General features: G+C 37.2%; 3 protein-coding genes across 5 annotated transcripts in view; 2 read left to right on the top strand and 1 right to left on the bottom strand.

The window, feature by feature from the left end:
* The window catches only part of cfap99 (cilia and flagella associated protein 99), a 10,493-nt gene extending 5,618 nt beyond the window's left edge, over window positions 1–4,875 (top strand). Inside the window, exons 6-15 of the mRNA XM_016526759.1 lie at window positions 494–560; window positions 674–742; window positions 847–933; window positions 1,072–1,160; window positions 2,462–2,666; window positions 2,758–2,899; window positions 2,984–3,135; window positions 3,247–3,452; window positions 3,855–4,041; window positions 4,142–4,875. Of these exons, the coding sequence (XP_016382245.1) occupies window positions 494–560; window positions 674–742; window positions 847–933; window positions 1,072–1,160; window positions 2,462–2,666; window positions 2,758–2,899; window positions 2,984–3,135; window positions 3,247–3,452; window positions 3,855–4,041; window positions 4,142–4,264 (1,327 nt within the window). The 3' untranslated portion in view covers window positions 4,265–4,875. The remainder of the gene's footprint in view (window positions 1–493; window positions 561–673; window positions 743–846; window positions 934–1,071; window positions 1,161–2,461; window positions 2,667–2,757; window positions 2,900–2,983; window positions 3,136–3,246; window positions 3,453–3,854; window positions 4,042–4,141) is intronic.
* Window positions 4,876–4,965: 90 nt separating this feature from the next.
* rtkn2 (rhotekin 2) lies at window positions 4,966–13,414 on the bottom strand. 2 transcript variants are annotated; one of them, XM_016526740.1, is made up of 13 exons: window positions 13,227–13,414; window positions 13,025–13,129; window positions 11,196–11,383; window positions 11,000–11,052; window positions 10,680–10,733; window positions 10,030–10,147; window positions 9,716–9,916; window positions 9,518–9,612; window positions 9,334–9,440; window positions 9,091–9,222; window positions 6,501–6,666; window positions 6,321–6,428; window positions 4,966–6,210 (listed from the first exon to the last, which is right to left on the bottom strand). In XM_016526740.1, exons 1-13 carry the CDS (start codon window positions 13,356–13,358, stop codon window positions 5,618–5,620), a joined length of 2,052 nt encoding a protein of 683 aa, XP_016382226.1. In that variant the 5' UTR covers window positions 13,359–13,414; the 3' UTR covers window positions 4,966–5,617. The 2 variants fall into 2 exon arrangements, with proteins under 2 accessions (XP_016382226.1, XP_016382233.1); XM_016526747.1 differs by lacking the exon at window positions 13,025–13,129.
* Window positions 13,415–13,704: 290 nt separating this feature from the next.
* The window catches only part of znf365 (zinc finger protein 365), a 12,007-nt gene continuing 10,718 nt past the window's right edge, over window positions 13,705–14,993 (top strand). Inside the window, exon 1 of one of the 2 annotated variants that reach the window (XM_016526771.1) lies at window positions 13,705–14,008. The gene's annotated coding sequence lies outside the window, so the exon portion shown is untranslated. Of the gene's footprint in view, window positions 14,009–14,088; window positions 14,142–14,993 lie in introns of those variants that run through there. The other variant, XM_016526779.1, reaches the window with a different exon arrangement.

Here is a 14,993-nt window from a genome sequence, read left to right as displayed (position 1 = left end):
TTATCTATTGAAAAAAAAAAAAAACCCACCTAACTCATTTCATCCAATCATCATTTTATTATTGCATGATTGGTTGTTTGGTAAAAGGCTAAAAGATTCATAAGTGACTTAAAACCTTCAGACACATACTGTCTTTTAAACAGTGACGCAGATATTAGACCAACACAAACTGCTAAATCAAAACTAACTAAAAATCAGTAACTATTGATTTTATCTAAGAGCATATGGTTTATGAAACATCTAGAATCACAAAATAAATAATGGTTCATAAATGTAATATATTAATACTCTCAGTTTCTATTAATTAAACAATTAAAAACAAGCAGCTTTGTCAAGAAATATGAGGAGTGGCTTTCAAATATTGCGTTGGACAATGGGGGCCTTTGAGTCAAAAAGGCTGAGAACCACTGCATTATGAAATTGTTCACTTAGATGGTAAAATTATGTTGATTGTGGCATTTGCTTGCCTCCTTCCTCAGGTACCAACCACCACTCACAGATCTCCAAAGGAACCAGAGATTCTGGATGATATGAAGCAGAGGAACAGACAGAAAGCTTTTGTAAGCCCAATCAGAGAGATGCTGGGAAGCAAACTGCTTTTAGTTTTGTCGCAGTTATTACATTCATTTCCATTCAGACCTTACCTCATGATGTTTTTTACTTTCACCATTAGCAAATCCTGAATGAAGCAAACTCTCTGCAGTTCAGATGTGCAAATCCGCAGAAGTCTGAGAAAACACAAGTTAGTGTCTTATAGCACAGCTGAATTGAGCTAATGTTTTTTCTTCAATGCCTTAGCATCACAGAATTCAAAAGCTATAAATGTTTATATTTCCTGATAAACAGAATGTGCTATCCCAAATTCTTCAAAGCCATGATGCTGAACTCCAATTTGACAAGCTTTATACTTCTGGAAGCCCTGCCACCCAAAAGGTAATTTGGACTAGATAAAGCATGCATTGATAAAAGTTTCTTGGCACATACACCATGTGCTTTTGAACATATTTTCTTCTACTGAGGATCTTTGTGCTGTTAAAAAGTGTGTGAACGTGTCTGTTTATGACGTCACAGATAAACAGCTTACCTGTCAGACTGAACACAACAGCCATACTGCGAGAGGGAGCTTTATATAATCGTCAACTGGAAGAAGAGTTACAAAGGTAGAGTCACACTCTTCAATGGGAATCAGATTTTGTTATTTTTCTCTGTGCAATTACTCAAATGAATTCCAAATTATTTAGACTAATTATCTCAAATTATTCATCGTTATTCCAACGCACTGAGAAGCAACTAATAGCATATTAAAGAAATAACCCAAAAAACTACAAATCTGTCATCATTTACTCACATTTACAAAACTTATTTTTTCCATGAAACACAAAAGGAGACATTAAAGGGGTCATATGATGCTGCTAAAAAGAACATTATTTTGTGTATTTGGTGTAATGAAATGTGTTTATGCGGTTTAAAGTTAAAAAAACACATTATTTTCCACATACTGTACATTATTGTTTCTCCTCTATGCCCCGCCTTTTTGAAACGCGTCGATTTTTACAAAGCTCATCGATCTGAAAAAGCGAGGTGTGCTCTGATTGGCCAGCCATCCGGCAACAATACTACAGCGAGAATAAAAGTTATGCTTTCTTTCTTTGCGTGAACATTTGGGCGGCTTTATGCAAATCTTCCCACATAGTGAGGTAGGTATGTGGGGGCGTGTTCGAACGAGCCGTTTTAGGTAGGTGTGGCTAACTCTTAACTTTTATAAAGAATATCTCTTTGGATTTGAGACTTTAGTCTTTGCAACTTTACAGATCTTCTTTATGCACCAAGAGCTTGTAACACTCTAAAGAGAAAGGAAAAAATGAAATCGCATCATATGACCCCTTTAAAAAAAGGCAAGAAACACCATAAACTGTCTAGTATATAGTTAATATTTTGCACTATTTCTATGCGACTAATCAAATAAATATATGGCATTGGCTCATTTGTACAATAGGAGCTTCTTTGCTGGTACAGATCCTCTCAGATCAGTACAACTTTGTTTGGGTAAGGGAACAAAAATCTAATCTTATAGTGGTAATCTAAGGTGTACCACAAGGCTCAAAGATAGGTCCTTTGCCCTTTTAAAGATCAGATTTTGCAAAATTAGAAATCAGAAAAAAATCTCAAATATGTCTCATATATACATATATTTAAATATGGCACATGGAAACATCACACTAGGACACCTGGTCTGACATCAATATTGCAATAGGCCATTGTTTCTTGAGTTGTGTGGACTGCATTTATGGTTCTTCTAGGGTTACTTAGAAATTCATTAGATAAATGTGAGATACAATTTTGGGGTGAGCTAACCCTTTAAGGTCAATCATAAAAGTCATAGAGTGTTTTCCACAACATTCATGCCACAGTGTAGGAAAAATCCTTGTGTGTTCTAATGTATATGTATTTGGGTGTGCAGATTAGAGCGATTATCGCAGGGTGCAAGCGAGCCGTCTGCGTTCCTGCAGTGGCAAAAGGAGATGAAGGAGAAGGATCTGCAGGAAGAACTAGCTGAGCTGGAGCGCCGAAGACTGGAGGGACGGATTAGCCATGAGGAGGCAGTTCTTGCACGAGAACGTGTCTTGGAGCATAACCACCATAAAGCTCAGCAGACTAAAGAGGAGGTGATGTCGGTGATGTCATAACAAACATCAGTGTTTACAGCAATACATGACTCAGTCTGTATTGTTTATGATGATTAAATGTGTGATTCAGACTGCTGAGCTCATGCGCAAGTATGCAGAGAAACGTCTGAAGGAGGAGAAGGAAATGAGAGAGCTTGTGCAACAAGTGGCCGATGGTCACAAGAATTCCAAAGCCGCCAAAGATAAGATGCAAGAAATTAAACAGCGAATAGGTACAAAAAGTGTTATACGTATAGCATAACATTTTCGCAAAGCATTAAATGACAATAAATACACACTACGTTGTTTCGAAACAGTTAAGGAGGTCTCAGAGCACAGCAGGGAACTCCTCAGTCAGGCTCTGGAGGAAGCCCAGGCTGAGCTTAGCAGGAAGATGGAGCTTATCCGTCAGATTCGTGCTTTTGAGTCAGTACCTCTGGTCAGACAGAAGTTTGTGGATGACACAGAGGTTAGTTAATTATCTTCTTAAATTTACCAAAAAATGTATTATATACACTACAAGTCAGTGATTTTGATGCAATGGACACAATTTATGTTTCATGATCTTTAAAAACTCAAGAGTGCAGGTCACGATTTGCTGTGTGAGATGTCTCTGGCGGAGCTGCGGGAGCGTTTGGCACGCCTGAGAGAGTCAGAGCAGTGTGAGCTGGAGGACAGAAGACAGCGAATCTTTCAGGAGAAACAGCTCAAAGAGCAGCTACTGCTAGAACAGCTGGACAATATCGCTCTACGCAAAAGTCTAGCAGAACAGGCCGCTTTGCGCAGGTAACATACTGGCCCTACCACACCTGTTCCTGCATCAAGATAAAGTTGGGTCCGAAAGAAAAAGTGTATATTGACAATATTTGTTTTTTCTATTTAAAAAAGACACAAGACAGATGATTACACTATGACTTTTTTTGGGTAAAGGAACAGACATCTGATCTTACAGTGGTAAAGTATGGTATGGCACAAGGCTCTGTATTGGGTCATTTACCCTTTTAAAGATCTGGTTCTGAATTTCACGTTAATTCTTCAATCTAACTTTTCACCTATTATTATGCTGCTATACAATGAAAAAAATTTAATTAAATTAGAAAAATGCAAAAGTATTTTCACTTGTGATTTTAGAGTTAAATATGTGGTAAAAAAAAAAAAGGGCTGACTGATTTCTGTTTTGTTTCACAGTCAAGAAGAGAAAAGGATGAGAAATGAACTGCGGGAGGCTGTCAGTAGAGATGAGAGAGTGCTGACCCTACAGAAGACCCTGGAGCAGAAACAACAGGAAAGACAAAAGAGAAAGACCGAAAAAAGCAGTATGAAGAAAAATGAGCAGGTGCTTCCACTCACAGTGAAGACCACCCTCAACAAAAAGGTGAGAATAGACTAGAACACACTCCATGTGTCACAAATTTTGCTTAACACTTCAGATGTTTAATATTGTGTTATATTTTGCCATTAAATGATACAAGCAGCAGGTTCTTGAGGAACAGCATTGGCAGGAGTTGGAGCGCAATTTGGCACAACAGATTTACGGGACCTTGCAGCCATCATCTAAAAAAAATGGTGCTGGTCAGAATCACAGGCAAGTTTACTGATAAATGTAAATTTATACTTTTCTTGAACGAGTAGAAGAAACTGATATTGTACAATGTCTAGGAATTATATAAAAATAAAAAGTAATGATACTTGGTATAAAAGCATGTTATCTATATTTTAAGTTGCTTTTTAGGTCATCGAACACAGGCCTGGTTGATGTTACCCAAATAATTTGGGAAGAAAAGCAGATTTACTGTTGAGAGAACGGTGTTTTTGCTGTGGAAATTAAACTGAATGATTGCACGAGTTTTTTTTCCATACTGAAATATTTCTAATCAAAACACTACAGTAACAAAAGGCCTGCTCTGGACATCAGAATAAACCAGTTTAGTACAACTTTTTAATGTTGTTCCATTTCATTTTAGCAAAATTACTACAAATATCTCTTCTTATATTAATGCCCAAAGAAAAATTGTTGATAAAGAGTGAATTACTCTAAAACAACTGAAATAGAACTGTTCCAAACAACAGAAACCATGTATTGCACAAGAAGTACCATAAAAACATGAATTATCAAAAAAAGAATCTACAACAGCATTTAGTGGAATGCATTGTGTGCGCTACTTAAACATTCAGAAGTGTACATAAATGAAACAATGATAATAAACAAATCATAAATTCACCTAACAAGACATTTTCATACACACTGTAACCTACGTACAGTGTTTCATAGTGCTCAGACCTTGTATAAAAAATGAACTAATTTAACTACTTGATCCAGTACAACAGTATGAAGATTAAACCCTTAGTGTCTAACATGAAAAATAAAAAAAGTTGAAATGTTATTTACCTGTTTAGAGGTTTTAACTGTATAAAATCTAAAAAAACAAAACAAAACAAAAAACACACAAAAACAATTATCCAGTTCCTGATGCATGTTCTTTCACCTACTCATATTTTAAGAAAAACTAGAAAACATGCACCTGTTTTCACACTACAGACATTATCGGCCAAAAGTGCTTGGTTGTAGTGGTTACATCATGAGTAGTTATTACAGACAACTAGCTTTATAGGACATGATATTCAAGTGACTTTAACAGTAAATAAAGATTGGAATGAACTGGGTCATCATTAAGTCATGAAAATTGAAAACTGTTATTTTAAAAACAAGTAAAATAGTAAGACTTTACAAAAAGTAGCAAATTTTGTCTGATTCTGGGTGTTTGTTCAAGCTAGAACAAACAAGGTAGGCCATTCATACATTCACTCCCAGCATTCTCGTCCACATTCTCTTGGCCCCTTGATATGATTAATGAAAGGACAAGAGGGAGTTTATCTTCTTATGAATCCAAGGACATTTCATCTTTCCATAACAGATCATTAATCAAAGAGATGTCTCGCGCCTCATTAATTCACCAGGCTTTTGGGTTCATCTTCTCTCTGAATGACATCCTCAGTTTGTTCCTGGGGGCCGGCACAGGTGGCTGAGGGGCCTGACTGTATTCTTTCCCAGGATTTTCAGGTATATCTGACTCGTCATCTCTTTTCTGAGGAACACAAGGGTGCTGACAGGGCTCGATCTGTCCAAGGGGTGCATTTTTGCGAGTGGATGTGTGGCTCTTCTGCAACTGCTGAATGATGGCAGAGAATTTAGCATCGAGCGAGGGTCGCCCCGTCCGAGGCCTCGCTGCCTTACGGTTCTCTTTCTCCTGATTGGAAAATAAGCTGGTAGGTTGAACAAACGGTAATTTATCAGGAGGGGGTGGAGGTGCTCTCCTCTTCTTTTTGCTGGCCGTGACGGGACTCGTAATAGACTGATTGCTTTCTTTACCTGGTGACAGAACCGTTTTTTGTACCACCATTGGCCGGGATCCTTCAAACAGTGCTGCCCAATGAGGAGGCTCTGTGTCCTTCTCCTGACCAATGAGAAAGCGCCCATCAGTTTGCTCAATCTTATTATGAATTATGTCAGTCAAGCTCTCAAATTTCCCAGGGGACCCGATGCCTGAAAATAATATATTTTTAAACAAGCAATTAACAGAAATAACAGGAAGTTGGACTATAACTCCTCCCAATTCAATAAAATCAATGATAAATCTATCCTACATCACTCACTCAGATCATTATAAACGGAGTCAGCTTGCTTGGTGAGAAAGAGCGGGGGTTTGCGTGGTGACAAAACCTCAATTTCCATAAGCTTGTCACATGTGCGTTGCCAGTGACCTAAAGAATAAGTTCATATTAATTGTTTAGACATACAGTTTAGTAGCAAAAAAAGATGTCAGGTGAACTTACTCTGGTCATAAATGTGCTGCCAGAGGGCGTTCAGCCACTCCTGCAAAACATCAGGGGTTTCAGTAATGAACACATGACTGGCAGAGTCTTCGTTTCCCGGGTTTATCAGGTTGAGTCTAGTGCCAGTACTCTGGTGGTCCTTTCCTACCACACGAATACGGGTGTCCTGCATGAACACACACACACAAACTCTGTACTACATATTTTATAATGGTTCTCCCATTTAATGAATCATGTAGCAATGTATCGCAAGTGGTAAAGCTTTGTCTGTTGCTATTATTGCCATGACCTTTAAGGCCCGTTCACACCAAGGACGATAAATATAAAGATAAAGATAAAAATAAAAATCGTTCTCAATATTAAAGAATAGCAGAGTTCACACCACATCTGGTGAGGACGCTAATATAGTTATCTTTATAGTTACCGTTCTTGGTGTGAACTGGGCTTTAATGTTGACTGCAATTAAATTACCGTGTTAACTATAAACTTTAAGATTAGAAAGGCTGCATTGCCACAATAGCAGTCTAAAGTAATGGCCATATAGCAGATTATATACGAGTTGTTGGCTGATATTAGATTTTTTTAGTTAAATCAGGCCACATTGCATAGGTAACTGTGCTTGCTCATTTTCCCTATTTTTACATTTAGATTACTTTTGTTGTGATTGAAGGCTTATTTTACAAAAGTTTAATAACACTGGAAGATCTTTAGCAAATCTAAAAGTTTAATGTCCATTTTTCATATATTACAGTGGCGTGATGCCAAAATTCACTTTTAGTATCTAAAACAATTTACTTTAAAGGGGTCATCGGATGCCTATTTTCCACAAGTTGATATGATTCTTTAGGGTCTTAATGAAAAGTCTGTAACATAGTTTGGTTAAAATTTCTCAATGGTAGTGTAAAAAACACCTTTTTTACCCTGTCAAAAACAGCTCTTTTCAAAGCAAGCCGTTTTGTAGCATTTTCCTTTAAATGTTAACGAGCTCTGCTGACCCCGCCCCTCTCTTCCGAGCTGCTCTCACAGACTGTTTACTTTAGCTGTATTCATCGTGAAACTTGCTAATTAGCACATTATTAGGAAAGGCGATTTGCAAAGATTCATTATAAAACATTATACTCACTACTTCTGTAGGTGAAGCTGGATCACGAATGATTCGCGCGAACATAGATGCATTTAGGTAGACCGGGGGCGCATTCCCCCAAAACAAACGTAATCCACTGTCTTCAGCGGCTCAGATGTCGGGAGTAAATGACTACTGCTATGTTCATTATTACATCCAACAACAGAACACCTCAATCGCTTATGAGTCATTCTTGTCTACATCTGCTCCAGCGGTGAAACAATGGCGGACTGACGACAGCTCACTCAGGGCGGGTCTAAGGTAAGACACCAGTCCAGTCTGTGCTGAAACGCTACTGTCAATCAAACTATCGTGGGAGGGGCCTGTCTGTAGTGACGTCACACAGACAGGCATCTGAGATCGGCTCGATTTGAGAAAGGGGAAAACATTTAACCAGATGAAAAAAAAACACTGGGTGGATTTTTATCATTATAGGGTGGTTGTGTACACACACTGCCAACACACATTTCAGTTCAAACAACTTGTAAAAGAAGCAATAATAAAAGGACACATTTAATTTATAATTTGTCTTAAATCTCATTTTGTAAAAAAATAATAACCGTGAACCGAATCGTGAAATCAAAATCGTGAATCGAATCGTGAGTTGAGTGAATCGTTACATCCCTGTATTTTAGTATTATTTATTATATCTTATAGTGTTTATTAAAGCTGCAGTCCGTAAGTTTTGCCTCTGTTGCCATCTCTGTTTGAAAACCTGGAATTGCAGCTGTGTGGAATTATCTTCCTTGCTTGGGTTGTGAGTTGAGGAAAAAAGCATTACAATAAATCTCGCTACCAATGGTGATTAAGTGTAACGATCGGTTAGCTCGTATCACATCAAACCGTGCAAATTATTATTGTTATACTTTATTCTCAAATTGTTAATGTTAACAACATCAGCATTACGTGACTCTAGTTTTGAACACTGGCTGGTTATGTACTTGCTCAAATATTGATTTCGGATCATTTTTAACCAAAAAAAAGTTACGGACTGCAGCTTTAACATTTTGAATTAGCTTTCATATTTTGTTTTTATTTTAGTAATTGTTTCATGTGCTTTTACCATTAATTTATTTTAAATTTCTATAAAGCTTCAATTTATTTTTATTTTAGTTTTAGTCATTTTAGCACTTCAAATTATTTTATTTCCGTTAGGTGCCAAGGCAATATTTCGAATTACTCTCAAAAGTTTTTTTTTTTTAATCTACTATTTGGTTTATTTCAAATAATTACGTTTTTTTTTTTTAAATAGTTTTACTTAACAATAACAACACTGGTTCAAAACAAACATCTTGTTCTTTTTTAAATAAGTACACTAATGAATCATGCACGTGACCTGGATTTTTTCACAAACAAAGGCTTTATTTTGATTTTAAATTCAAATACAATAGCACACTTGATCTTAGACAAGAAAAACACATTGTGAAATAATAAAAAAAAAAAAGCCATTTTAAAAATGTTTCTTACCTTATTTATGGGAATAATGAGGCTGGGCTCCACTTTTGCTTGGATTTCTTCAGGTGAATAATAGCATGAAATCTGTTTGGCCTTCAGCACACAGTAAAGCTTACAGCGGCGCTGCAAACCCTCAATGCTTTGCTAAGTGGAAAATCAAAACGCTGATCTTACAAATTTTATTTTATTTAGAAATGTTAGTTTGAATTGTTGTGGCATATATTCTTCCTAGAAAACCACAAGTTCCTGTCTTACCTGTTGGCTCAGGTATCCGCTCATCATGTCTTGTGTCATGCAGTCAGGTTGTGCCACCAGCTTACAGCACAAGTTACCATACAACGGCAGCCATGACGAAGCCTCCACTGACAGACCAATGGCAGAAAGTCAATCAGAACCACTGTGCAAGTCAACTATTAAAATGCGGCTTGTTTGCTCTTACCATTTTGCAGGATTATAAGGGAATGAGACTGGAAAGATCCCTCTGCCTGCTCCAAACCCAGTGTGGTGTACGCCAACAATGAGTATCGAGCACCTCTGTCACAAAAATAGAAACAGATATTACAGACATTTTACTAATATTACTAATCTAACAAAAAAATGTTTATAGGTAATGAACATAATATCCATCCTCGCATACAGTGGTATTGGGTTGGACTGGAGGAAAGTGTCTGGATCTCCTCCATCCAGAAGAGGGCAGAGTTTCCTGCCTGAGGATCTGCCAAAAGAGGAGCGCAGCTTCCTGGCCAGTTTTTTTGGAGTGTTGACAAAGGTTGTCTCCTCCTCCAGTCCACAGCTATACAGCTCAAATGTCAGTTCAAAGTCGGGCTTCGCTTCAGAGCTGTTGAAAATATTGAAACTGAGCTCAGAACTCAGAGGCTATTCAACAGTCAGGCTATAGTTCTCAAATCACTATAGATTTGCAGAGAGAAATAGGGAAAGCTGAGAACTTACAAAATTTTGACACCTTCAAAGCAAATATCAGTCATTGAGGGATCTGCAATCACCATTTCAGTGTCAAAAATCTCTGAGCCAATCTTCATCAAACAGAAAACTGCCACCCGCTGCACATCTGTTGGGTTCAGATACACATGACAACAGCATAAACGGCTATATGAACATATTTGCATATATTTTTAATACCATTTAAAATACCTGGTTTCCATTTTAATACATAAACGCTTAATTTTTGCAGTCTTCATTGTCACACATTGCTTCAGAAATCATTTTAATATGCTAATTCGGTGCTCAAGAAACATTTCTCATCAATTTTGAAAACAGCTGCTTAGTATTTTTGAGGAAACGGTGATAATTTTTTTTTTCAAGATTCTTTGATGAATAGAGCAGCATTTAATAAAAAAAATAGAAAGTGTTTGTGACATGATAAAATGTCTTTACTGTCATTTTTGATCAATAAAATGCCCTGTTATTTTGATAAAGTTATTAACTTCTTAAAACTTTTAAATGGTAGTGTGCAAGCAAAACCATACATTTATTACAATTAAAATCAAATAATAAAAATTAATAAAATCAAAACAGGCACCATTTGTCCATAACATTAGCAAGGACAGGATATTTTTATAATAATTACAATATATACTTACTCCCTTTGCTGTTAAAATGTTCTGTATCTTTCCAAAACAATGGAACTCGTAGGCCTGGATAAGCAAAAGAAAATTACATGAACCAAAGACAAACTGATATATTAAAGGGGTCATATGATTAAAAATCGATGCGTTTCAGAAAGGCGGGGCATAGAGGAGAAACAATAATGTACAGTGTGTGGAAAATAATGTGGTTTTTTTAACCTTAAACCGCATAAACATTTCATTACACCAAATACTGTTCTTTTTATCAGCATCATATGACCCCTTTAATACATATAACAGACACGGTTATAAAAAAAGAAAAGTTGTTAACTTACCAGATATGGCTACCTTTCCCTTACAAGGGATTTGGTCCAGAGAGTCTGAGGACCTAAAATAAAAGAAACAAGAATTTTAATGACCATTTATTTCTTATGTGCATGTCTGATAATAATTTACATTAAAAATAAAACAACTTTCCACTAAATACTCTCAGCAAAACAGAACAGCTGGCAATACACCTGCTGCTCTAACCTTTTGATGTCCTGCTGCTCCTTCCTCCTCTGGGCTTCACTCATGTAGGCTTTAATTTGGGCATTACAGGTTAACAGACTCCTGGAAGCATCCAACACCTGCTCTTTTTTAGTGCTGGCAACCAGAAGCTTGTAAGCCCCAGCTCTCATCCGCATCTCAAACTCCAACTTCTCCTGAATATCACAGTCCTATTGAAAGGATGCAATCCATCAGTCAGGAGAAATAAAGTAGCTTTATGCACAAGTGCTCTCAAAACACAGTTCTGGGTATAAAGACTAGAGGAAGAACGTACTGGGAGAGAACAACTCTACCAAACAATCTATTCTACAATAATTCCTAAAGCAGGTGCATACTGATTCATGAAGAGATGAGATATGTGACCCTGGAGCACAAAACCAGTCTTAAGTCACTGGGGTATATTTGTAGCAATAGCCCAAAAAACATTGTATGGGTCAAAATTATCGATTTTTCTTTTATGCCAAAAATCATTAGGATATTAAGTAAAGATCATGTTCCATGAAGATATTTTGTTAATTTCCTACCGTAAATATATCAAAACTTAAATTTTGATTAGTAATATGCATTGCTAAGAGCTTCATTTGGACAACTTTAAAAGTTATTTTCTCAGTATTTTGATTTTTTTTGCACCCTCAGATTCCAGATTTTCAAATAGTTGTATCTCGACCAAATATTGTCCTACCATAACAAACCATACATCAATGGAAAGCTTCTTTATTCAGCTTTCAGATGATGTACAATTGACCCTTATGACTGGTTTTGTGGTCCAGGGTCACATATGGGTATTGGGCACAACTGGTCTGTCTCTAGACACTGAAGAAATGAAAATGATGCAGTAAAGTAACATCAAAACAGATGAAAGAGAAGAGGAGCTCGCCCTCCTCTAAGCTATTATCATATAAAAGGAAAAGAGGGTCTCTGATAACCAACAATGACGCATGGATTGATGAAAGTTAGTGGAAGTAATGGAAGTCTGACTCATTTCTGCGAATAGGTTTTTTTGAACAGTATGTTTCAAAACTTCGATTCAGTGATTATTTTGTCCATAACCATGTGGACCCTGGTGTATTACATTTACATTTAATCATTTAGCAGAAGCATTTTAACCAAAGCGACTTACAAATGAAGACAACAGAAGCCATCAAAACCAACAAAAAAGCAAAAAATATGCAAGTGCTGTGACAAGTCTCGGTTAGTTTGACTGTAACGCAGTACACGAAAAAGAAAACAAGCAGCTAGAAAAGAAAAAGAATAACGTAGAGAACGCAAAGTTAGTGTTAGAGGGTAATTTTTTAACAAATAAAAAGAAAACAAGTAGACGGAATAGAAAACGAATAGAGGACGCTAGTGTTAGAGGGTAATTTTTTAATAAAAAGAAAACAAGCAGTTAGAATAGAATACATCTGGCTCCAGAGGAATCAGACTTTGATCGGATTTTCGTTTAAATGAGTCAGGTGACTTGTTGACGCGAGAACTGTTCGCAGTGATTCGGTCCGAATCGGGATCCGAACGATTCGGCGAATCGGTTCAACAGATTTATTGGGGGGAAAGTTCGATTCACATGAAACGATTCGTTCACGAGAGTGGACGGTGAAGAGGAATCGGACAAAAAAAGACAAAACAACCTAAACACTCACACTTTCTAAAACGCAATGCTAATTTTAGAGCGGTGTGATGATGTTTCAGAATTAAATACGACAAGATTATTTTTATTTGCACCGAATCATGAATTGTTTACCCCATTGAGGCATTTAAATACAGAACACAGAATATCAGTGACACATGAACACACGCTCCCATACACAGACTACCTTTAGTTTCTTAGAAATCTGTCGTATGTACAACAAATGCATGTCTTCTATTATCTGCTGCGTGTCATTCACACTTGTGCATCGCTTCATATGTCTGTCTTTGGCCTGAGAAAGTATTTAATGAGCCGGTTAGTCTTAAACAATAACAAACACATTCCAGACGTGAGAAACCAAAACGTGAACTTCAGCAACACAAACTGACCTCGTTTTGAAAAAACAAGCTTTCTCTTATTTTCTTTCTCTTAATCTCCATAGCGAGAGAGGAACACGACGATACCGTGGACCGAGTGGCAATATTTCGTTTAAAACGTTGAATATCCCGCGGCGGATCCATACTGGCCTCTTCCTCAAGACAAGCCCCTCTCGCACAACAAACCAACGGATTACACAACCGCCAATCCACCAATCAGCTTCTTTCAAAGCTCTCCGTTGCCTACACAACAGTTGGGCGATACCATTTTTAAATTCGAAAGGGTTGGAATAGCGATACAGCTAAGTAGGTTTGCATTTATAAGTTGGATTTATTAATACGTTTTTGTAACATTCAAAATAACCAGTATGTAAAATACATTTTAAGCATGTTTATGCAAATGGTCATGAAGTGGGTTTGCGTTATCACTGTGGTTTTTGTGCTCGTCTCCCCCGTCTGTCTTTAAATAGTTTAAACTGATGGTCTACCGCACTGCATTCTAATGAATCCTCAATGTTCTGACCGAATCTTTTCAGTGAGAGCGAGGCTTCTGTATCTTTTTAGATCGATTGTAATTTAACACATAATGCGATGACATTTTGCACACGAAAACTGCATTCAGCATCATATGAAAAGAAATCAATGTCACCTCTGTCGCTGCTGTCACGCTCATTCTTGACAACGAGGGTTACCACTGGGGTTCGGACAGAAATATCAAGCAACAGATAATCCGAAGGATCAACAGTTTGATTAAAGGTTACAATACACAATCCCACTGGAGCTCGTTCAATAAGGTATGGTTGCATGCTTGGTGTTATAGAAAATGTCAGCTGACTAACGTTACCTGTCTGATTTCAGACTCTGGCCAGGAGATCGCCTGCTTGCACAAGAAGATTTGCATACATTTCTCCATGGCAGTTTTAGAAGGTATAGGAAAATTATGGGTCATTAAAATGTGAGATGACACGATCGTCGGTTGATTTAAGCATATAAGTAAACCATTAAAACAAATGCATTTAATCTCACCACCACCGAGGTGCATGAATTTGATTTGCCAAAGCTTTACATTAACCTGTTTAAGCCGTGGATATGCTGAAGTTAATAGAGAGAACATACTCAAATTCGATTTCGTGGTTATCAGTGGATGGAAATGATCTTGTTTTATTCTGAATGAATATATATATACAGTATCTCACAGAAGTGAGTACACCCCTCACATTTTTGTAAATATTTTATTATATCTTTTCATGTGACAACACTGAAGAAATGACACTTTGCTACAATGTAAAGTAGTGAGTGTACAGCTTGTATAACAGTGTAAATTTGCTGTCCCCTCAAAATAACTCAACACACAGCCATTAATGTCTAAACCGCTGGCCACAAAAGTGAGTACACCCCTAAGTGAAAACGTCCAAATTGGGCCCAATTAGCCATTTTCTCTCCCCGGTGTCATGTGACTCATTAGTGTTACAAGGTCTCAGGTGTGAATGGGGAGCAGGTGTGTTAAATTTGGTGTTATCTCTCTCACTCTCTCATACTGGTCACTGGAAGTTCAACATGGCACCTCATGGCAAAGAACTCTCTGAGGATCTGAAAAAAAGAATTGTTGCTCTACATCAGTGGTTCTCAACCTTTTTTTCCACGGGGCCGCACTATGGTCCAAGTGCAAGTCTCGCGGGCAGCACGCATATCATTTACATATTATGTCAGCAATACAACCCAACCTGATTTATAATATTATAGCCTAAATATTATGATATTTAATCGATTACATTCCTT

The sequence above is a fragment of the Sinocyclocheilus rhinocerous genome, unplaced genomic scaffold (assembly GCF_001515625.1).
Source record: "Sinocyclocheilus rhinocerous isolate Xijiao unplaced genomic scaffold, SAMN03320098_v1.1 scaffold343, whole genome shotgun sequence".
NCBI lineage: Eukaryota > Metazoa > Chordata > Actinopteri > Cypriniformes > Cyprinidae > Sinocyclocheilus > Sinocyclocheilus rhinocerous.
The sequence above is the reverse complement of the archived record's forward strand: the minus strand, read 5'-3'. Positions and strand labels throughout refer to the sequence as shown.